This window comes from Oncorhynchus mykiss, chromosome 8 (assembly GCF_013265735.2).
Source record: "Oncorhynchus mykiss isolate Arlee chromosome 8, USDA_OmykA_1.1, whole genome shotgun sequence".
Lineage (NCBI taxonomy): Eukaryota > Metazoa > Chordata > Actinopteri > Salmoniformes > Salmonidae > Oncorhynchus > Oncorhynchus mykiss.
The window spans coordinates 19,273,515-19,297,992 of record NC_048572.1 but is presented as its reverse complement, the minus strand read 5'-3'; the positions used below and the strand labels follow the sequence as shown (position 1 = coordinate 19,297,992).

At 41.7% G+C, this 24,478-nt stretch overlaps 1 protein-coding gene across 20 annotated transcripts in view; it reads left to right on the top strand.

Annotated features, from left to right (window-relative positions):
* Positions 1-24,478, top strand: part of LOC110529548 (receptor-type tyrosine-protein phosphatase kappa) — a 163,225-nt gene that overhangs the window by 36,005 nt on the left and 102,742 nt on the right. For all 20 annotated transcript variants that reach the window (XM_036984933.1, XM_036984942.1, XM_036984932.1 and 17 more), the window contains 2 exons: positions 9,969-10,091; positions 17,257-17,528. In XM_036984933.1, the coding sequence (XP_036840828.1) occupies positions 9,969-10,091; positions 17,257-17,528 (395 nt within the window). The remainder of the gene's footprint in view (positions 1-9,968; positions 10,092-17,256; positions 17,529-24,478) is intronic.

Below are 24,478 nucleotides of genomic sequence, written 5' to 3'. Positions count from 1 at the left end.
CCTAACCTCGGGCTGAAAAATATACTGTTTGACTTCACATCCCTAGACATTTTGACCTGTCCCGCAAAGTTTCCTAAACCCTCTAAGATCTGTTAAGTCTCCCTACTTTTAGTTCCAAAATAAACCAACACCTTATTATGAATTCTTGTCTCAGATGATGTAGGCAATTTAAATGTTTGCTGTTCTGCATGCTTTCATTCCAAGTTCCACATTTTTCATGTTTAAATGCTACCTCAAATTTCAATATAAGGGTTGTATAGTCACTCTTGGCTAGAAGCCTCGAGGTTGCTTGAGGATATCTGAAATCCCAACACTAATTGGACTTGAATCCGTTAACTTTGTTTTAAATTAATATTGTTGCTTCTCATTCAGGTTAAGTGGCTCTTCAAACATGTAAAAGCACGGAAACCAAAATACCAAAAATCAACAGCAGCCATTTAAGTCCTCTCTAAATTAGTCAATATGATTGAAAAATACCACACTGTATTCAAACATGGTGCTTGCAGTGGCACAGTAATTATCTACTTGACAATAGCTTGAGGAATCAACATGGTTGGTCAGAGGTTAAAACGCTCTTCACTCCACATGGAATGGCCTCAAAACAGCCACCCTAATTTCACCGTCTTGCCTATTTTATTGTGGCATTTTAACATAATACCCATCACAGGAAACCATGACATTTTCACTGTGGTTGTTATGTAGCTAGGTGTTCATGCAAATATCCCAACCCAGTATTATGGGCTAACAGTCTGCAAGGCAGGGCAGGGATTACAGTTGTGCGCCTCACAACAGTGGAGGGCTGTTTAACTCAGCACATTTGGACCACACTAGATTGTTTGCACTTTCCCCCATCCATCTGATCTATTTCAAACAGTGTCTGTTACAGTGGCCTGGTAAAGAAAACACTCCTCTTCTGAAAGCTTTGCGATGCTGTGTGAAGATAGATCATAGCCAATCCCAGTCCAAATCACGGTCTATCATTTTGCTCCCTTTTTCCAGAAAGCTTTTTCTTTAATGTAAACACCTCTGAAATGAAGGTAAATGTCTTATACACAATGTGAGAGACCCTACTTGCCCCTTTTAGCATTTCCAAGTGAGCGTTTTGGATTTGTTTGCACAGAGGCGTCAGACAGCCGCTGCAAAGAGCAAGACGAGGCTGGAGACGTGCTGGGGTTATGCCATCAGACAAATGGTTATGGAAAGGTTCTTGTCTCCATATCATAGATCTTTATTAACATTCAAATCTTGACATTTGGCGCTTCTCCAAAATTCTGTCTTTATTGTCTCCCTACGAAAAAGAAACGGTGCAGCCCTATCTGTTAGATAAGCTTGTTGGAAGTCACTACAGAGCATTTGAACCAGGAGCAGAGAGGGATTCACACAATGTGTGTCCAAGAACACGAGAACAGTGCAGCCCACACTTTCTCTATTATTATATGCTGCTGCCGTTTCACTTTCCTTTGTTCTTATTAACAGGCTGCATAATAGGGGTAGAGGTGTTAGAGAGGGACAGGTTAACCGAAGGGAAAAATACCTTTTACAGCAACGTACATAATGCAACATTGCAGGACCTGAAGGGATAAAAAAAAAGGACTGGGGAGACGGTGGCTTTGTTTTAAAAGATGTGAGGTGACTGATTTGGCTATTATTGTCTCTTCGTCAAGCAGTCTTTAGTTGTTGCCATGTCCAAAATATGTAGAAATGGTACCCAATAAGGTGTGCTGCTGTTGAAGTTCCTTCTTTTTTTTTTTTAAGTGTGGGCTTTCACCAGTAGAATCTTGTATTGTATCACAAGGTTATACTTTAGGAGAGAGGATAACCGCAACCCCACACTTACTGTAGATTGTGTCATCTTATCTGGCTTAGTTTTAAAATGTCTCCCACAAGAAACACATCATGTTTAACTGGAAGACTAACACGCAGACAGGCTATTAGAAATGGATCCAATGTCTAAGTCCAACAGATTTTGTGTAAAGCCATCATAAACCCAGATCCTTCCAGAGGGCCTGTTGGTCTCCAGTTACAGCTGCTTATTGTACTGCTACAGTGTTCTTCTCTGTGTCAGTTGGCTTAGGGGTCCTGAGGAAGTGAGCTGTTCCCCCCAATGCCCACTGTGAATATATTCACATTTCTAACCCCTGAGAGAATCAGTTTTCTTTTAACTCACAATAATTGAGTCAGCAAGCTTCTCTCTCCCTCTCCCTCCCTCTCTACTATTTTCAATTTCCAAGTCGTGTGATTTGCGACTTTCTCTGCCATCACACCTCTCAGGGGAGTGACCTAGCACTTCTTTTGGAACCTATCAGTGGCTCCAGCCATCCTCAGTAGGAGAGTTTCGGAAGAGGTTGGTTTCATGGCTGTTTGTATTGCCTCCCTGCAGAGTGGCCACTGTGGGGTTTCTGAGTTAACTACAGCTGTGAGCCCTCAGCGGTCTTGGCTCTGTCAGGTAGAACTGGGTCGTCAGTAAGTTGCCACAAAGTCAGAAACTCTGTCTATTTCTCTTCTTAAAATCAGATTTTAAACCTTACCTTATGCCTAACCTTAAATTTAGACCAAATGTTTGTTTTCATACATTTCATACATACGATATAGCCAATTTTGTAGTAACTAGTGACAACCGTAGGTAGAACTGAGTTCGACTCAATGGTGGCCCAAAAGGCCCAGGCCATATCCCACTCGTCATTAACCGGGAGAAGCCATACGCCATTAGAAGCAGATTTGTATTAAATTCATTACATTTTGAACAGGGTGCAAAGCTATGCGTGTCAGATCGCGGGATGAATCGTAGGGGTGGTCATTAGTTGGGATTCAAACAGGCGCCATGTTTACAGTGAATTAAATCTCCTGATTCAGCTGAAACGGAGGGTGAAGCATCGTGGCTAATGCATCATCACAGGGCCACAGAGGAGGAAAAGGCCAAAAGGAAACTGGGACACAAATAGTTTGACCAACTCATGTTTCATTCATGGGTTTGAATTGGGCTTTGCAGGGCAGTGGCGTAGAATTCCTCCCTCATCTTGGGGCCCACGTAATTGAATTCCTGCCAATGTCATACTCTTGTTTAACAAAAGTGAGTTGAGGTGTGCTCTGCTCCCCCTGCCTTTATCTGGGCCATCCTTTTGATGGCAGCTCTTCGCTCGCAGTGCACTGAGGTGCAATGGTCAGATAGAGAATATAAAGTAAATGGGCCTGTAATGTTTGCAGAGGCAGAAACATTTAACTTTGTATCACGTTTTAAGCCATTTCACCTTTTATCATGTAAAGCAAGGTCATACATCAGGATTTGATCAAAATACTGTCCTGTTGGTGTTTTCAATGTCAGACAGTGGGCTTTGGAGTGTGTTTTTAAATGAAGCTGTTTGATTTGTGTCCAGTTTACAACTTTTTTTCTAGGTTGACTAAACCGTTTCACTGTTTTTATGGCACAGTAGTCATTTATGTTTTGTTGAAAACAGCAGTGAAGTTGGAGGTCAAAATTGTTTTGGAATGTTGCAATTGTCCAGTTGACAGCATATTGACCCCACTTTGTGATACAATCACATTAGTATATTTTTCAGTGTCCATATTTAATATGCTCGATGTGAGTAAAAGGGCTTTGATGTAGTTGGAGCTGACAAAATATTCTACCATGACTAACCCTGTTAAATCTCATTGTGACAATTATTCAGTAGGACATTTCAGAGCTGATTTGTTTTCCCCTATCTAGATAAAAATTCATGTTTTCAATTTGCACTGAACAAAAATATAAACGCAATGTAAAGTGTTGGTCCCATGTTTCATGAGATGAAATACAAGATCCCAGAAATGTTCCATATGCATTCCCTCTAAAATGTTGTGCACAAATTTGTTTGCATCCTGTTTAGTGAGCAATTCTCCTTTGCCAAAATAATCCATTCACCTGACAGGTGTGACATATCAAGAATCTGATTAAACAGCATTATCATTAGACAGGTGCACCTTGTGCTGGGATAACATGCCACCGATGTCTCAAGGTTTGAGGGACTGTGCAATTGGCATGCTGACTCTGCAGGACTGTCCACCAAAGCTGTTTCCAGAGAACGTAATGTTCATTTCTCTACCATAACATGCCTCCAACTTCGTTTTAGAGAATTTGGCAGTATCTCCCACCAGTCTCACAACCGCAGACCACGTGTAACCGCGTCAGCCCAGGACCTCCACATCCGGCTTCATCTGCGGGATCATCTGAGCCCAACCACCCAGACAGCTGATGAAACTGTGGGTTTGCACAACCAAAGAATTTCTGCACAAACTGTGAGAAACCGTCTAAGTGAAGCTCATCTGGGTGCTCGTCATCCTCACCAGGGTCTTGACCTGACTGTAGTTCGGCGTCGTAACCACGTGTAACCAGTGGGCAAGTGCTCACCTTCGATGGTCACAAAAATGCTGGAGAAGTGAGCTCTTCACGGATTAATCCCGGTTTAAACTGTACCAGGGTGGATGGTAGACCATGTATGTGGTGTCGTGTGGGCAAGCAATTTGCTGATGTCAACGTTGTGAACAGAGTGCCCCATGGTGGCGGAGGGGTTATGGTATGGGCAGGAATAAGCTAAGGACAACGAACACAATTGCATTTTATTGATGGCAATTTGAATGCACAGAGATACTGTGACGAGATCCTGAGGCCCATTGTCGTGCCATCCATCTGCTACCATCACCTCATGTTTCAGCATGATAATGCACGGCCCCATGTCGAGAGGATCTCTACACAATTACTGGAAGCACCAGACATGTCACCCATTGTGCATGTTTGGGATGCTCTGGATCGACGTGTATGACAGTGTGTTCCAGTTCCAGCCAATATCCAGGAATTTCGCACAGCCATTGAAGAGTGGGACAATATTCCACAGGCCACAATCAACAGCCTGATCAACTGTATGTGAAGGAGATGTGTTGCGCTGCATGAGGCAAATGTAGGTCAAACCAGATACTGACTAGTTTTCTGATCCACGCCCATACCTTTTTTTTTAAACATATCTGTGACCAACAGATTCATATTGTTTATATTTTTGTTCAGTGTAGTTCAACAGATTATTATTTTTTTCCTTTTCGTGTTCCACACTATTAGTTGGCTTTATTAAAAATAGATTTTGTAACGTTTCTAGTAGGCTATATGAATGTCTAGGTTTTGCCTAAACGTATTGGTTTCTGCACTTTGAGCATGACTTGAATTCTATTAATTGTAGTTTTTCTATCTTCAAACAGTTATTGTGTTCTATAGCCATGGTTGAATAATCCCTGACCACAACAACACGACGATTATTAGCGTGTGTTATCCGGCTGTGTCTCTCTCTGGTCTAGACAGTTATGAAAGTATTTAATAGCATACATGGGCATACCTTGGAGCTCTACAAAGGTTGCATATGTGTTATTTAAAGTGCACTTGCTTGTGGAGAAGATGCTTATGCCACTTATTTACTTTTCAGAGCTATAATGCAGATCAATTGTCGTGTCTGAGTGGGAGAGCATTGGGTCTCGTCCCTATGATAAAGAGAAATCATTTGCCCAGGTTGTCTACAGTGCAAATGCAAGACATGAACTATTCTCAACGTATTCGGGCCAAGGTTGCTGTTGCCTTTTTTAGACTCTTTTAACGTTCTCAGTGCGTTGAATGTTTGGCTGAACCCTGCATTAACTTAGTCCCTTTAATGGTCATAAATATTTATTCCCAAGAATGAGGCCTGTATTACATTGCCCAATAACTGCCAGCAGTTTGTCCCTATATCCCTCACACAAACGGTGTCAAGGGGCTACAGTATATTTTATGTATGCGTTGTGATAGAGCTGTTAACCCCCTTTTTATCAACATTGTTCGCTCTTGAGGTTTATCAGCCACAATAATTATTTTATTATGTAAATGAAGCGCATACTATTATTTCAATAGCAGACTTCCAAATTTGAGTCCTCAGATTAGTATGCAAATCATCTCGTTGCTGTCCTTGCAGAAGACAGAGGGGATTTACAACTCATTTAAAAGCAGCTAGTTGTTCTGCAGCTATTAATATAATTATAACACCACTGACCTGTGATTTGATGCAATTATACCACCACTGTCCTGTGATTTGAGGCAATTATAACACCACTGTCCTGTGATTTGAGGCAATTATAACACCACTGACCTGTGATGTATGTTTGCATAACACGGAACGCAAGCCGGCTGTGCGCATGCGCCATCATGCATAAATGTATTTTGTCCCCCCACACCAAACACGATCACGACACGCAGGTTAAAATGTCAAAATCAACTCTGAACCAATTACATTAATTTGTTGACAGGTCGAGAAGCATACATTTATAGCAATTTAGCTAATTTTTCCTATTTAGCTAGCTTGCTGTTGCTAGCTAATTTGTCCTGGGATATAAACATTGAGTTGTTATTTTACCTGAAATGCACAAGGTCCTCTATTCCGACAATTAATCCACACATAAAACGGTCAACCGAATCATTTCTAGTCATCTCTCCTCCTTCTAGGCGTTTTCTTTTCTTGACTTTATATCGCGATTGGCCACTTTCATAAATTAGGTGCATTACCGCCACTGACCTCGTTCGTCTTTCAGTCACCCACGTGGGTATAACCAATGAGGAGATGGCACATGGGTACCTGCTTCTATAAACCAATGAGGAGATGGGAGAGGCAGGACTTGCAGCGCGATCTGCGTCACAAATAGAACTAACTTGTAATTTAGCCCTTGGCAAATTGGCGTGCGCGAGCAGTGTGGGTGCAATAATTGAATAATATAGATTTCTAAATGTATTTTGCAAAGCTTGCGCACGTGACGCGAGCGGTGTAGTCAGCTTGTAAGGAATGCAGAGCGAGCGGCAGGTGACTGTCATTGAGGCTTAAATGTACCCTCAATGATGACTAGCGTCTACCTGGGCTTTGTTAATCAATGGTCCAAACTCTGTTTTGTCAACACATGGAGGGTTTATATTGATATCCTAAAGTTTTTAGCTTCGTGTCAGTAAATTAAATAGAAGACCAGAACACGACTCCAGACATAGATTATAAATGCTTGCAAGTCTACCAGAATAGCCTGGCCAGAGATGCACAGTGCTCAGGTGCCAGAGACTGTCAGATGGCTGTGTGTGTGTGTGTGTGTGTGTGTGTGTGTGTGTGTGTGTGTGTGTGTGTGTGTGTGTGTGTGTGTGTGTGTGTGTGTGTGTGTGTGTGTGTGTGTGTGTGTGTGTGTGTGTGTGTGTGTGTGTGTGTGTGGTGTGCTTGCAGATTGTGTGGTGGGGTGGCACACTGGTTTTACTGGCAGAACACTGAGAGAGAGGAGAAGGTGTTTGCTAAGACGTGGGCTGGAGGGTGGCTCTGCTGCCTGTGTGTGTGGGAAGACACTTTCACACACATTAGTCCCTCAGTGCCATACATCGAACAGACCCTCTCCTCTTCATGGATTATTCAAACTCACTATAACGTATAGTACTCTCATGAAGTAGATTCATGCCAATTGCACGCTCCTTCAACTTGAGACATCAGTGGCATTGTGTTGTGTGACAAAATTGCACATTTTAGAGTGGCCTTTTATTATCCACAGCACAAGGTTCACCTATGTAATGATCATGATTCTTGATATACCACACCTGTCAGGTGGATGGATTATCTTTACAAATAATTAAATGCTCACTAACAGGGATGAAAACAATTGGTGCACAACATTTTAGAGCAATAAGCTATTTGTGCATGTGGAACATTTCTGGGATCTTTTATTTCAGCTCATGAAACATGGGACCAACACTGTACGTGTTGTGTTTATATTTTTGCTCAGTAAATATTCCCAAATATGATTTAATCTGTTACGCTGTGTGCACTGAACTGACATGCATGATTGTTGCTGACAGGCCGATGTACAGATGAAAGGAATTAAATAGCCTATAATGAGCCGCGCCGCTCAATTCAGACAGCTGTGTGTAACCTACTGTAGCTGCTGTTAAGTAATTCAAAGCCTTTACTCCATCACTCAGGATGTAATTTTCCAGTGCTATTATTTTTAGCATATAATGTTATTAAAACAAAATCAGACAACCCCATAGTAGAATATTTGACCTATTTACCTAGTCGACTTGTTGTTGTGTGTTCTATCTGAGAGAAATATTCATTTCGAGGCACATTCAAGTTATGATAGGGAGGGAAACATGTATTCTGACAAGCAGTCAATGCAGAACAATTCTTAATGCAATCGCGGGAAAACACGTTTGAAAGCAGTTTTGGAAAATGTATTTTAAAAGTAGTTTGGGCCTTTGTTAATAAAGGGTTGGGTCCCTGTTTTCCATTGCGACCATTTTATTTATTTACTCATTCAATTGCACGAGTATCATCGTTTTACAAATTCAGTTACAACCGGAGTTTCAAGTATGGTTTAGGAGCAGCTGCGCAACAATGGTGATGGATCGTTTGAGAACGTACGCCTCTATTTGAACAGCTCTTTTTGGTGAAAGTCGGGAACCGAATCGTATATCTGAAAGAGCCATTCATTTGATTTGCATACTGTTACAAATTATTTTTGAGCTCCAGACATCAATCATCGGCAGATAAATTATAATGTTATTAATTCTGTAATGTGATTTTCCTCTTTGTCAATGGTAAATTCCTGTGTCCAGGGAGGCCCTGTCTGGAAGTGACTCTAGCTTTGATTTGTTCTCATTGCTAAGATGTAGCCTAGTCGTGGGTTTATTCCACACCACTTTAATTAACCCTTGGAAAGATAAAAGAGTCAATGCTAACTTCAATTCTGAGTGTCCGCTTGATGTTTCCTCTGTATAGTTGACTGGCGTTTCAAATGAGAACCTCATTTGAGGTTCTGATATCTTAGTAAACACAGTGCATCCTCCTGTGGGAATTAGAACATCATTTTATTTTAGCTATAACCTTCTGTTAGCCAGTGTTAATTAGCATCTGTTTTTGTCCTGGAATTAAAATGCAAATGGTGATGTTTCTGTGTGCCATCACTGAGGTTTGAAAGGTCAGCGGTTGTACCCAGATAGGGTGACCTTTTTCCATTTGTGAAGAACTCTCTCCTGGTAATGAGCAGAGAGGTACGGGTCATTGATATGCACCTTTCCGGTCATTGGGATTTTAACCTACACTTACCCATGTTCAACTTTTACCATAAAATACAGACCTGGCAGTTCAGTTTCATAGCTTGCTAGAACACTCTGAGGAAGAATAACGCCGAACACAATCCTCTCTCTCTTCTCCGGCAACAAGCTATGATTCATCTAGAGAACTTGGAATGAGTATCTCTTCCCATAAGCCACCAGTGACCTCAGGTGGAATTGGCTACATGTATCAGGCACCCATGTCAAAGTCATTAGAGGCCTGTCTCTCCTCTCCACTCTGCTCGGCTCAGGGCCTCTGACATGTCGACTTCCAGACAGGGCCTGCAGGAGGGCCTTTGTTGTTGCATACCACCTCACAGATGACTGGCTTCAAGTTATGCCTGAAACTCAAAAAGGAGAGAGCTGTGTGACAGAGCTGTCTGGCGGCCTGGCCTCCTCATGCTTACTCACTTGTCAGATCTTAGCACATGCTGAATTGCCCAACAGAGGAGACTCAATCTGGGTAGGAAGGGGGATAGGCCTATACTGCCTGGTACTCAGAGGCAGTGTTGTAAAGTACTTAAGTTAAAATACTTTTAAAAAGTACTACTTAAGTCATTTTTTCGGGTATCTATAGTTTACTATTTACATTTTTGACAACTTTTACTTCACTACATTCCTAAAGAAAATAATGTACTTTTTACTCCATACATTTTCCCTGAAGTACTCGTTACGTTTTGAATGCTTAGTAAGACAGGAAAAAGGTCAAATTCATGCACTTATAAAGAGAACATCCCTGGTCATCCCTAATGCCTCTGATCTGGCGGACTTAATACAATGAACAATGTTATTCATCGGCAATATGGGGTTAACCAAGTAAATTAACTAAAATAAATTGTCCTTCCAGGTGGCTGTACATTTGACGATGGCCCAGCCCAGTGTGACTACCAGCAGGATCCCTATGACGACTTTGACTGGACCCATGTCAGCGCACAGGAAGTGCCATACTTGTCATCTGAACTGCCTCAAGGTGAGACTAACTCTGCCACCATGTCCACAAACCTAATGAATATTGTTTGTTCATTAGGCAAACATGACCAAGGCCACCACACCAGGTTCCCAACACCTGCTATGTAGAAAAACCATCAGAGTTTTTTTTTTAGACTCATATTTGCAGCTAAATGTGCAGGGTGTTATATTTAGTGCTTCCAACAAGGGAAGTATAGAATGTTTGGCTAATGTGTAAACTGACCAGAGTAAGTGTAGCTAATGAGGGAAACGCAGAGAGCAGCTCCTTTTGGAGAGAAGGAAGGAATGTGAAACAATGAATAGATGGAAGGAAATTAATCTCAGAGCCTTCTGGTCTTCTCTGTCTTTGTTACTTCTCACAATGCATTCTTAATTCCAACCTTTCACAATTGTAATGAAAATTTCATTTCATTTTAATTTCCCGGGTAGAGAGGAAAAGCTTTGTGCTCAGCAGCAAAATGTCTATTTAGGTTTGAACACTGTCATACACGGAATAATGAAGGCTCTTAAATAAGATCAGGGAAGGCGGCGTTGTGAGTACGTGGAGAGCATGGGCCCTGCGACCTTGCCTATTCACCTCTCCACAGCGTAATCACTTGCATTCAGACAGGAATGATGTGCATAGGAAATTAAAGCATTTCACTTTCAGCAAAAATTACCAATTAATAAGATCGAAGGTAATTAATCATGCAAGGGAACAGAGAAGGTAATCAGCAGATTGTCTGAACAAGGTTGTGTCCCATTACAATGTTCCACAATAAGGCTGTCATATGCCTTTGTCTGGCCCAAAAATGATGGCTGGGCACATTTTACAACACGACTTGACCGGAAACCAGAAATATCTGGTTAAACTTCTCTCGCAGTTAAGACATTTGAGGAATTTATTATGGGACAGAACTACATTGCACTTGTCACTGTAGTGTTAAAAGATGGCATGAGGAAAAAGCAATAGCATATAACATGTCTAACAGTGATAGTTCTGGCTCTGAGGATCTTTGTCCTACCATTGTTGGAGGATGACACAGTAGTTTTCCTTTGTTCCTCTGTGGTGCTTAACTATGTCAGTTACGTTTAATCACCTAGTTTCTCAGGTAGAGACGGTGCAGCGAACATTATAGCAGATGTTCATTTAATCTAAAGAGGAGGCATGAGTTGGCTTCCATTCCAATGGGAATTAGTTCCATTACCGGGCCTATCGGATTTGTGTGAAAATTCGCCATAGCAGTGATAATGAGAGAAAATCGTTGTTTCATTCATCATGACTTCAAGCGTGAACTAAAGCAGGTGGCATGATTATCTCGCTAGCAAAAAAAATCCTCACCTTTTTGTAAACCCCCCTTGTAAATGTGCTGGATAATCAATTACTTCAGAGAAACCTATGTAGTGACTAACTAGAATATTACCACATTGTGGTTGCCTGAGAATAATGTGAGGGGTTCTCTAGCTGAGATCCTCTATATTAATAGGTGAAAGGATATGAGGTTGACTGAAGGACTCCCCCCCCCCCCCCCCCATAACAATGCAAACAGAGCTCCAGCATGATTTCATCAGCCTCCTATGTTTTCCAGCTAGCAACCAGCTCTCGCAAATGAAATAAGCTTTATCATAAAGTAGCTTAACATACTTTCTCAGCCAGGAAGGATGAAAAGCAAACCCAACAGGGAGTTCCCATGAGGAGATAACAAGTGCTATTTACCACGCAGAAACCTTCTGTCCTTATCTCTCTGAATACCACAAATGCTTGAGACTCCCTCGGTCAATATTCATTTGGAGCTGTGCTTATAGCTTGGCCCTGGTGCGGTTAGGCTCGGCTCAGGCTTGGCTCAGTCCTGTGCCAGTGTCAGCCCCTGTAGGTCTATTTAGCCTCCCATTGGAGATGCTGAGTGGGTGTAGAACACTGACTGCACCATTATGTCAAACCCCATGCCTCTCTCTCGGAGTACTGGTGCTCCTGGGTAGACCTACATCTCCCCTGTCGATACAGGCTCATCCCTAATGTGAGGCAGGGCAGTTTATTACAAGGTGAAGCCTGCTTTTTTTGCACTGTTAGAGTAGAATCCCTTTTGAAAATAAAAGAAGCATGGTTTGAATTGGCTGAATATTTTTTATCTCTGTTTCCTTTGTAACTCACATGACTGTACTGCCAGCGGTTGAGGCCATGTTGGGTGACAGCCATCTTGTGGACTGGCATTCATCCTCTGGATACTTGACATTGAAGTTGAAAGCTCTGCTCTATATATCTATATACATATTTATTTAATATTCCGCCTTTGGATGAGTACTTGTTAATTAAGTAATAGGAAATAAAATGATACCATGTTATATTCAATTTGAGGTTGTATTGTTTGTCTAAATCTAGCAATGATATTCTTCCCATTAGTCTTTCTTGGATTGTTTTTTCTAAGCTTTCCAGGACACAACTCATCTCTGCATGAACACTGATATAACAGCAAAATTGGATAGAAGGATGGAAAATAAGTAGGATTTTTACATTTGGAAGTTGGAACAGAAACAGTCTGCCAACACAAGATTCCACTTAGCTGGGGAAATAGTTTTTTTTGACTGGGTAGAATACTGTAGTACACGTTGTTTTGTGTGTAGTTTTGTTGGTAGAGTACTATTGTCTGTTTTATCCCTAATTTCTTCATTGTAGTTTTAAACTCTGTGGTTGTGCCTGTTGAAGACATGTGGCAGAACTTTGGCGACTTCTAAGTATTTTTTTAAACCGCCCGAGATCCTTAGTTTTGAAAGTGACTATTTACTGGAAGCTGTGGTGCCATTTCTAGGGCTGTGATGATACCAGTATTGCGGTATTATTTTCCATGGCAAAAATTTCACCACAAAGCAGACCCTCTTTGGTCCTTGAAAAACCTGCTATATGTAAATTATTGTGTGCTATAGCTTGGAAACTAAAGAAATGTGACTCTTGATGAAAACATTTAGAGAGAGAGAGACAATCCAGCTGCTTTGACACCTTGTGATGAACTGTATACATTGACACAAAGAGGAGAGGAGATTGTGTTCGGTTAGCTCGAACAAAGCGGCTCTGATGTGAAAGGCTATCGGGTTTTCAATACAAACACCACCAGGCATAAACATCTGCTTTTGATCTGCTGCGCAATATTAAACAGTCTGTATGGTGTTGGATATGAGTGGTATGCTCATTTACTTGAGTCAAACATAATGCATGAAAGCACAATTTTATAAACTGTTGGCTCACACTTCTTAAACAACTTTCAGAAGTAAATTGAATTGACATAAATTCCTTCTTCGTTGAGGTTGGATTATGATCAAGAACTTAACCCCCCCGGAGTGAATGAGCTGTTCTACTTTTTGAGAATCCCATATTTCAGCTGAATTTATCTGGTCCAGAGTTGATGTAGACTGAAGCCTTGTTCCCCAGGCCAAAGTCTTTATCAGATCCAATGTTCTGGAGCTCTGCAGAGGAATACCACCACAGCACCAGTCTGTGGCACTCCCTCCCCTGACACCATGGAGAAACCAGTGCTTTGTGGCAGAGCAGCGCTGTACTCAACGGATCTTAATTGCAGGTTGTTGCTTTTTAGAGAATGGAGGTTTGTAATCTGTCGTAAAGCAACAGTTGAGGGGAGAGCTGGTTTCTGGTGTTTTCAGCCGTGGTTTAAAAGTGGACCCAGCTGCATCCTGAAACACTGCTTATACACCTGAGAAGGGTTCTGCCCTGATGTCATTGATTTGTTTAACAGATTTTCACCTTTGAGACACATTACTTGATCTTGGTTTGTCATGGATGTCATGCCTCAAGTAAAAAATGCCATTCTAAGGGGCAGAAGTGGTTCTTCCGACATCAAATGTGGAATCAATCATAAATCAGACAAAATATATTTACTAGACTGTAATTCAGAGGTGACAAACTATCATGTTCAAGTTTTTCACAAACAGAAGAAAGGTGGTGAATTTGTTTTTTGTTTTCAATCTACATGAATCAACGCTGATTTCAAACGCTGTTTAGAAAATTATTTCCATTAGTCCCACTTTCATTATTGCTGTACATTTATTTCCCCCTCAGAACAAAGTCCAATGATTTTTAATAGGAAAAAAGTATTGATTCTGTTCAACTTTGGACTTCCTTTGTTTGAGCTTTAGTGGGAAAGTGAAATAAATAAATAAAATCATAGTTTTGCGAAATAGAATTGCCTTTTGACTGTAGCTCTGTTGCTGTTTCTTTAGTTTTTCCTCTGACAGCTTGCTGATCGCTCTCTCATAAAGAAGTATCGCATGAGAGAGAAACAGACAACTTTTTTTTAGGCCTCATGTTTATTTTGTACCTTGATGAGAAACACACTGCCTGGCCTTGAACAGTCCGTAAGAGAGGGTGTAGGGAGGGGGAAGGGGGGTGTTGAGAATGGAGGGCCAACCGCCTAGCTTTGGGGAGGCAGGCTTTCTTGTATGTTTTCCTAAAATAAACGTTGAACCGTCAAACTCCCATTGTTCCCAATGACAAAACTTGCCTTTGAGCACAAAACATTTCAAAGGTCTTCAATTGAAATGTTTGGAAATGTATACCTTTTAAACAATTAGCTATTCGGGAATACTTTTCTTTGTCTACACCCATTCCGCATCGTTCACACCTTAAGCTTTAGCCCCACCAATCTCTTTAAGGGTTGATCCGAGCATTGTGTCGTAACAACAGCAGTCAAGCACCTAACTTTGGCTAGCTACTTCCAGACACAAATGAGAGAACAGCACACTGACCATTTTACTCGCCCTAGCAGAGCTGGTTAGGCTGTTTTTACGTTATCCAGATCGTTGGTGACTGCAACTGTGCAGCTGGCAACAATTTACGCTTTTTTGCCAACGTTTACTGACACCGGCCATATTCACCGGGTGTTGAGCGTTCGTAAATTTGTCAGTTATTCTGTGCTCTGGCACACTCAGACAAGAATACTCTGAAATCAGAGTAGATAACCAGAGCGAATTTACCAGCTACGTCTACAACAGTTGTCGCAGTGACATTCTATTGAAATGGTTACTTGCATAGTGGAGTCTTTTGTTAAGACATGCAGCTAGTTAAGTAAACAGTGAACCATAATCCCAACTCATGACTCATGACAACTTTAACTTAAAATGAAAATGACTGTCAACATTAGAAAAATGTATTATCTGAAAATGTAGCTAGCTAGACTATCTTATCTTACCCACTGTATATAGCCTCGTTATTAAGTCATTTTCTTGTTTGATAGTAGAGGTTTCTTTGCAGTAATTCGGCCATGAAGGCCTGATTCACGCAGTCTCCTCTGAACAGTTGACGTTGAGATGTGTCTTTTACTTGAACTCTGTGAAGCATTTATTTGGGCTGCAATCTGAAGTGTAGTTAATTGCCGATTTCTGAGGCTGATAACTCCAATGAACTTATCCTCTGCAGCAGAAGTAACTCTGGGTCTTCCTTTCCTGTGGCGGTCCTCATGAGAGCCAGATTCATATCATATTGCTTGATGGTTCTTGCAACTGCACTTGAAGAAACTTTCAAAGTTCTTGAAATGTTCTGCATTGACTGACCTTAATGTCTTAAAGTGATGATGTTGTTTCTCTTTGCTTATTTGAGCTGTTCTTTCCATAATATGGACTTGGTCTTTTACCAGATAGGGCTATCTTCTGTATACCAACCCTACCCTGTCACAACGCAACTGATTGGCTCAAACCTATTAAGAATGAAATAATTTCCACAAATTAACTTTTAACAAGGCACCTGTTAACTGAAATGCATTTCATGTGTCTGCCTCATGAAGCTGGTTGAGAGAATGCCAAGAGTGTGCAAAGCTGTCATCAAGGCAAAGGGTGGCTTCCTTGAAAAATCTCAAACTTTTTTGGTTACTACATGATTCCGTATGTGTTATTTCATAGTTTTGATGTCTTCACTATTTTATAGTTAAAATAAAGAAAACCCCTTGCATGAGTAGTTGTGTCCAAACTTTTGACTGGTATTGTATACTACTGCATCACTCCAAAGATATTCCTGTTTTCTCTGTATTTGTCCTACCTAGATGAAAGCAGATCAATCATTCAGACCACTGTCTTGAAAATATCGTCCACTTCACAGCAAATCATCTTCATTTAAAAAAACCCAGCACAGATAAAACACTGCCAGATGGGTTCCTAAAAGATTTCTTACAAATGTATATTTGCTTAGAGCTATACACACAATGTTGGGTCAGAGTTTTGTTGCAATATGAGTCATAAGAACTGAGCTTGAATTGGATTCATTGATTTGGCAGGCCTGAAAATGTTGAACAGATGTACTGTTTTTGTGACAAATGGTTTTGAAATGAGGCCTTGGTGTCTTGCTTAAGGGAATATCAGCAAAAAATATATACGCAACATGCAACAATTTCAAAGATTTTGCTAAGTTACCGTTCATATGAGGAAATCGGTCAATTTAAATGAATTCATTAGGCCTTAATCTATGGATTTCACATGACTGGGCAGAGACGTAGACGTGGGTGGACCTTAGATGGCATAGATCCACCCACTTGGGAGCCAGGCCCACCCAGTGGGGAGCCAGGCCCAGCCAATCAGAATGAGTTTTTCCCCACAAAAGGACTTTATTTACAGACAGAAATACTCATCATTGACTAAGGATCAAATGCTCACTAACAGGGATTTAAACAAATGTGTGCACAGAATTAGAGATAAATAAATGTTTTTTGTCCATATGGAACATTTCTGGGATATTTTATTTCAGCTCATGAAACCAGGACTTTACAGGTTGTGTTTATATTTTTGTTCAGTGTAGTTTGTTCCTTCAAAGGTAAATGACCTGCACTGAACTCTACATGGACATTTTCAAAAAATAATCTTATTTGTTCTCATTTAGTGGATAAAACTGTATTCAATCAATTAAATGTCCTTTGAAACATTTATTTTTGTTTGGTCTTTACTCAAAGTTTGCCACTAAGAAACATCCCACTGGACATAGATGTCAATTCAATGTCTATTCCACGTTGGTTCTACGTAATTTAATTGAAATGACGTGGAAACAACGTTGATTCAACCAGTGTGTGCCCAGTGGGATTGGACCACTTAAAGTGGAGTGGGTAACCCTTGGTTTGCTGAGAGTCTGACTCTAGGCCCTTCTTCTCTCCATGTCCTATAATGCCCCATCTTCTCCTTCTCCTATCCCCCCTCAGGTTCCTACATGATGGTGGACTCCTCCCAGCACGATGCCGGAGAGAAGGCACGCATTCAGCTGCCAGTAATGAAGGAAAACGACACCCACTGTATTGACTTCAACTACTTATTGTATACCCAAGATGGCTCCAGCCCGGGGACCCTGAACATCCTGGTAAAGGTTAACAAAGGTCCCCTGGCTAATCCCATCTGGAATGTGACCAGCTACACCGGGAAGGACTGGCTCCGGGCTGAGCTGGCCGTCAGTACCTTCTGGCCTAACGAGTATCAGGTACATAGACTCACTACACCATTGCAATACCTATTACGTTTCAAAGTTTTTTCGCCACGTGCACAGGATACAACAGGTGTAAAACAGTTCAGTGAAATTAATCCTTCCTTACAGACAGATTTATAACTGATAAGCAAAGCTCTCAAGTATTTTATTTATTTATTTAACCAGTTAAGAACAAGTTCTTATTTACATTGACGGCCTACCCAGGCCAAACCCTAATCCGGACAACGCTGTGCCAATTGTGCGCCGCCCTATGGGACTCTCAATCACGACTGGAATCTAACCAGTCTGTATCACAAAGTGGCCAGCTCTGTATGAGAATGGATGGTTAAGGAGGAGGTATGGAGAGGTGAAGAAGACCTATAGCACTGTTTTGCACTTGTGTTTCCCTGTCAGGGATGTGGTCCTAAAATAATTAATGACTGGTACTAATAAGTCCAATACCACACACACACACACACACACACACACACACACAGAGGCACACACACATGCATGTATGCAACCACACACACTAATGAGGGCTTGTCTTGTAGCAATGTGGCTGAGTTGAGCTTAGGCTAGGTCACTGATTTATCTGTGTTGACCCGGACTCAGGATTCAGGAGTGGATGCTGGGGCACACAGGCAATGTGTGTGGCTGTGTACGCCGGAGGGGCCCAGCAGGATAGCTGCATATCACTCTGTGCCATCTAAAGCCGGTCTGACAACCCTATCATCCCAGCCCTAAGTATGGGTTCTCAGTGAGGTATTCAGGGGTGACAATCCTAACTGCCCAGAGCTATACCTCTCAAAGGCTGTGAAACAGGAGCAAGGGTGCCAGCCAGGTTCTTTATCCTCAGAGTCCTGCTAATAGCTCCTGCTGCTGCAGCTTAGAACATAATGCAGAGGCAGGTTTTTATTTCCTTTGCAGTTCCCCTCCAATGTAGCCATGCGAGATGGGTACATTGACCATAAATGACTGAAAACTGATTTGAAATATTCAGAATGCATGTTGATTGATAAGAGCAGAGACTTTGAAAGCTAAAGACGTTGGGCTAGATTTAGTGAGAACCTTTGCAATTATCAAATGGCCATGTAGCTGGTGTACTCTCGCCTCCTGTTCCCCTCTCCTTTCGCTCTTCAGATACTTTATTTATCCGCCTTTTGGAATGGGATTTGATTCGGTAAGCTCGCCTCCCTTTCTCTGCCAATTTCGGTTGCATTTTGCCGTCACCTCTTCTCTCTGTGTGGTTAATGAAACCCGTGGCCTGTCATGTCACTAATTGGAAGGAATGAATGATTCAGTACTCTGGTCAACACGTCATCTAGGAGTGATGGGGAATTTTAAGTGGCAGGTGCGTATTCTTATTATTCTAATCAGATTTGAGTTTTTTTTAGTGTCCTTTGCTCGTGGTGTCAGAGCTAGAGTTGTAATGACCTGTCATGCTGACAATGGCTAGTGTAAATGGACACTCCCGTGTTTCCACATGCGTCTGTGAGGACGCTTTGTTGTAATACCAGAATAGTAGTGAGAGATGAGAGGTGAAATAGGACTATTCAATTCCATAAGCATGTTATGAAATGTTTAATTTGATAAAGCATCTGAAAAGATAAGGTAGGTGTACTTACATTGGAGTGAGCTATTAAGGAAGTGATTGAAGGAGAGAGAAAAAAAGGCTTGGCCACAGGTGTGCGTGCTTGTGTCTTTGTTTCATTATATTTGGTTGCCTCTGCTGGTCACAAGTAGTCATTACATCTTTTATATCTTCTAAGTTAAGCACATTCTGAAATAAGGTCACTGCACACATGCAGATTCTCAATTTATTCAATCAATAATTATTTTTGATTTTTTTTAAAGGGTCCATCCATATATCCATCATCAACTCATCAATTGAGTATTTTTCAGTGTTGATTCATAACTCTAGCTATTTCACAAAGGCAGCCCACTAAAACTGTATAAACCACATTCGGGTAAAACATTTTTTTTTATCGTAGGCCCGAGATTTAGTGGGTGACCCATCAACCCATTTTTCCTCCCCTGCTGAAGGACATTTTGTGTCTCCTACTGAGCTGCTGTCTTCCAAAATGTATCCCCTCATAGACACCTGGCAGCCACACACCCCCGTCCCGCACCCCCTGCACAGAGTGGAGCAAGCTTAGACATTTTAGCCTGTAAATTAGACTACACACAGGGGATTAGTGATCATTTAGGAGAGCAGTGCATTATAATTAATAGCCTCTAATATTAGAAGTGATAAACTAATGAAACTCTAGGGCCAGTGACACCATGTCTCTTTCTGGTTCTCTCTGTCTCTCATTCTCTGTCTCTCTCTCTCATTCTCTCTGTCTCTCTCTCTCATTCTCTCTGTCTCTCTCTTTCTCTCTGTCTCATTCTCTCTGTCTCTCTGTCTCTCTGTCTCTCTCTCTCGCTCTCTCTCTCTCTCTCTCTCTCTGTCTCTCTTTCTCATTCTCTGTCTCTCTGTCTCTCGCTCTCATTCTCTGTCTCTGTCTCTCTCATTCTCTGTCTCTCTCATTCTCTGTCTCTGTCTCACTTTCTCTCATTCTCTCTCTTTCTCTCTGTCTCATTCTCTTTCTCCCATTCTCTCTGTCTGTCTCTCATTCTCTCTCTCTCTCTCTCTCTCTCTCTCTCTCTCGCTCTTTCTCTCTCTCTGTCTCTTATTCTCTCTCTCGCTCCTTTTCTTTCCCTCTCTGAGGCTGCTGTTTATTTTATGTTTGTCCGCATTTCTCTGAATCCACATCACGTTGAACATTGGTGTCTTTGTCACCTTTGATTGGAGTGATGACACCAGACACACATTTGACAGCTGGTCATTTTGCATAAATATTGTCTGTTACTATAGAGAATCATTTGATTTTACCTTAATAATAGGTCTTTATTTCTGGCATTTGCATTTAAATAAATGACTAAATAGGGTTAATTAAACATGTCATAAGGAATGGTTACGTAATAATAAGTTAGAAGTGAGATTACATCCTGTCTGGGGAGTGTTAAGGTATTGTCAGGAATTATGCCAGAATATAACGTTTTCAGCTGAGCACATATTAGTGAAATGGTCATACACGCGTGATGTGTCAATATACTATTTGTGTGTCTCTTCAGACAATGTTGACTAATTTCCATGGATACTGACCTAAATGGTCTTACCTGCGGTCCAGAACCCTCCGCTCTAGTTGTCTTCAGGGGTGTGTGTGCGTCTTCAGAACAGTTTTAATTAATGGAGTGGCAAGTGAGGTCTTACATGAGTGTGAGTCACAAGGAGTGTGTGAGCGGGCAAGCCACTCCTGGTTGTGTACACTTGGTATGGGTGGGGGTTTGTTTGTGCAAATGTGTGTGAGTGGAAAAGAAAGAACGCATTGTTTGGGAGGGTTGAGGTCTGAAGGCTGAGGGATGGCATCTCTTGTTAAGGCCGTTCCACCTCCACCTCCTCCTCATTATCTTGGCTTTCTGCCCTCCCAACTCAGACTCATTCCTGACTCTCTGACTGAGTGTGAACCTATAGATGGCTGGCAGAAGGTTGTGTGTGTGTGAATACAGCCCTCCTGTCGAGTAGAAATAACAGGTCTTATCATAACGGTCCAGTGCTGACTGTGCTACATTGAGTTAAATTGCATTCTTGCACTGAGGGCTTTCTCCAGCCGACGCAGAGCTATCCAATACATCCATTAGGGTCATTTAATCAGTGTTAATGACACACTCTTAAGATGATTAACATGATTAGAGCCACACTCGCTATGGATTCTAGAGTCTAATTCTTATTGAAGTGAAATGAGCCTGAGCCCTTTGAAAGACTTGAGTTGGCTGTTCCATTGTGGTCAGTGTTGGTTCTATATTCACTAGATATCCTATCCCTGGTTTAGTGGTTTGATTTTGGTCAGGAATTTGTTCTCAGTTAGCTACAATCTGAGTGAACATCTACACACACCACAGGCCTCTCCCCTCCCTCCTTCTCATCATGCTTCAGACTTAATCTCGCTGAGTGTAATCACTCTAATTTGGCCCCGGCTATTGATCTGAATACTGAAACAATCAATGTTAGTAAGGTAGAATCTCACTTTTGTACCTCAAAAAATGTTTAGATTTTTCAGAAGTCCTTACTTCATTATTGTCGGGGCTCTCTGCCGTAATAAAGTAATGGGCCCTTATGCCGGCATGCAGCGGGTGAAATGATACATTGAAATTGATAACACAAAGCTAGAGATTACTCTTCAACTATGAGGGATGTCCCTCCTATGGACCGCCCTGTGAGGAATCATGGGTGGGAGTCTGAAGGCAGAATATATTGCTTCTAATGGGCCATCCTGGAGGAGAAAGAGAGCCTGCGCAGCCGTGCACATCCCACCGGAGGCCTCAAAACAGGGTGCTGCATCTTTCCTTCAAGGCAAACATTTTGGCACATATTTTATTTTCTCCCCCTGTAGACGTAATGAATGACGTCTCCCGGGCAGCTCCCGCGGAAATAAAAGGCTTTTCCCTCATCACATTTGTATCAATTGTTTTATTTCTTCTGACAATGTTTACTCTGTGAGCGCTGTGGTAATGATCAGCGGAATAAATGCAGTTGGGGGATGGTTGTGTAGCTCCTCCAGCAGAATGCCTCTCCTCTCCTCCTCCCTCCCTCCTCTCTCCTCCTCCCTCCCTCCTCTCTCCTCCTCCCTCCTCTCTCCTCCTCCCTCCCTCCTCTCTCCTCCCTCCCTCCTCTCCTCCTCTCTCCTCCTCTCTCTTCCTCCCTCCTCTCTCCTCCTCCCTCCTCTCTCCTCCTCCTCTCTCCTCCCTCCCTCCTCTCTCCTCCCTCCCGCCTCTCTCCTCCTCCCTCCTCTCTCTCCCTCCCTCCTCTCTCCTTCTCTCCACCCCAGGCCTTTATCTCTGGCAGGTAAGGCGATAAGAGAACGGCAAATATCCCCCCATCATCTGGGTGATGTGATGAGTGGGTGCCTGGCTGACAGATGTGTGTGTTTGCATCTCTGACAATGTTTACTGTATATTTCCAAGTCACGGCCGTAGTTTGTTTAAAGAGTCTTGGCAGTTGAGTATCAGTTTCTGATATTCCTACTTGTGTTGGTTGCCTATGTGATAATATTGATGATCAAAGCTCTTTCTGTAATCAGTGGATTGTATTTATCTCTGGTTGAGAGAAAGGGAGAGAAAAAATATATAATGTCTTGGAGTAGGTCTGTACAACCAAATGTTTATGCTCACAATGTAAATATATGTATATATTATTCACTTGCAGACCACAGAAGTGGCTAGTATGAATATTTGATAGAACTAGGTTACAATCACAGTGAACAAATTGGTAACATTGAGCAGAAAATCTAGTACAGCCCCCCCCCCCCTTTCTCTCTCTCTCTCTCTCACACACACACACACACAACCGGCTGGGATGGCAGGAGTTGCTGACATCATGGTTGTATGTGCAGCGCATGCAGGCTCCATGTAGGCCCAGCCCAGCTGCAGTCTCAAACCTAATGTTATTTGTCACATGCTTCGTAAGCAACAGGTGTAGACTAACAGTGAAATGCTTAGTTACTTGCCCTTCCCAACAAAGCAGAAAAATAAAATAGAGAAATAATAGAAAACTAAAACACGTAATAGACACTGCATCTTTAAAACCAGTCAAGTGTTAGGGGGCGCTGTTTAAATTTTTGGATGAAAAAGTTCCCGTTTTAAACAAGATATTTTGTCACGAAAAGATGCTTGACTATGCATATAATTGACAGCTTTGGATAGAAAACACTCTGACGTTTCCAAAACTGCAAAGATATTGTCTGTGAGTGCAACAGAACTGATGTTACAGGCGAAACCCAGATAAAAATCCAACCAGGAAGTGCCGCATTTTTTGAAACCGCCTCATGCCAATGACTCCTTATATGGCTGTGAATGAGTTACGAATGAGCTTACGTTTTCCACGTATTCCCCAAGGTGTCTACAGCATTGTGACGTCTTTTTACGCATTTCCGTTGAAGAATAGCCGTAAGGGACCATATTTAGCAAGTGGTCACATGGTGTCTCTCGCAGAAAATCTTGCGTAAAATACTGAGGTAGCCATTTTTCCAATCGCTTCTTATGAGAAACCAATTGCCTCGGCGGATATATTATCGAATATATATGTTAAAAACACCTTGAGGATTGATCCTAAACAACGTTTGCCGTGTTTCTGTCGATATTATGGAGCTAATTTTGAAAAAAGTTTGGCGTTGTAGTGGTAGCATTTTCCGGTCGATTCCTCAGCCAAGCATGATGAACAAACGGGAGCTATTTCGCCTACAAAAATAATCGTTTTGGAAAAAAAGAACATTTGCTATCTAACTGGGAGTCTCCTGAGTGAAAACATCCGAAGTTCTTCAAAGGTAAATGATTTAATTTGGTTGCTTTTCTTATTTTCGTGAAAATGTTGCATGCTGCCAGCAGAGCCTAGCATAGCATTATGCCATGATAAACTTACACAAATGCTTGTCTAGCGTTGGCTGTAACGCATATTTTGAAAATCTGAGATGACAGTGTGATTAACAAAAGGCTAAGCTTGTGTTTGAATATATATTCATTTGCGATTTTCATGAATAGGAAAAGTTTCTAGGGGTATTTATGTTCGCTGCGTTATGCTAATTCGTTTGCTATGATTACGCTCCCGGATCTGGGATTGCTAGTCGCAAGACACTGCATCTCAGTGCAAGAGGCGTCATAAATGTGTCAACTGCAGCGTCTGGTTGCTCCTCAATACACACCACAACAAATATCAACAACATAGGAATCACTACAAAACTTTTTGTATGACATCTTATACACTATATTAGGCCCAGCCTTTGGAGCTTTGGTTTTCCTAGATATGGCTACTATATTGTCATCACTACATCTGATGGATTTGGATACTGCTTTTAAAGCAAATTTCTGCAGCACTAGTAAACATGTGATCAATACATGTTGATGATTTCATGTCTGTGCTGTTT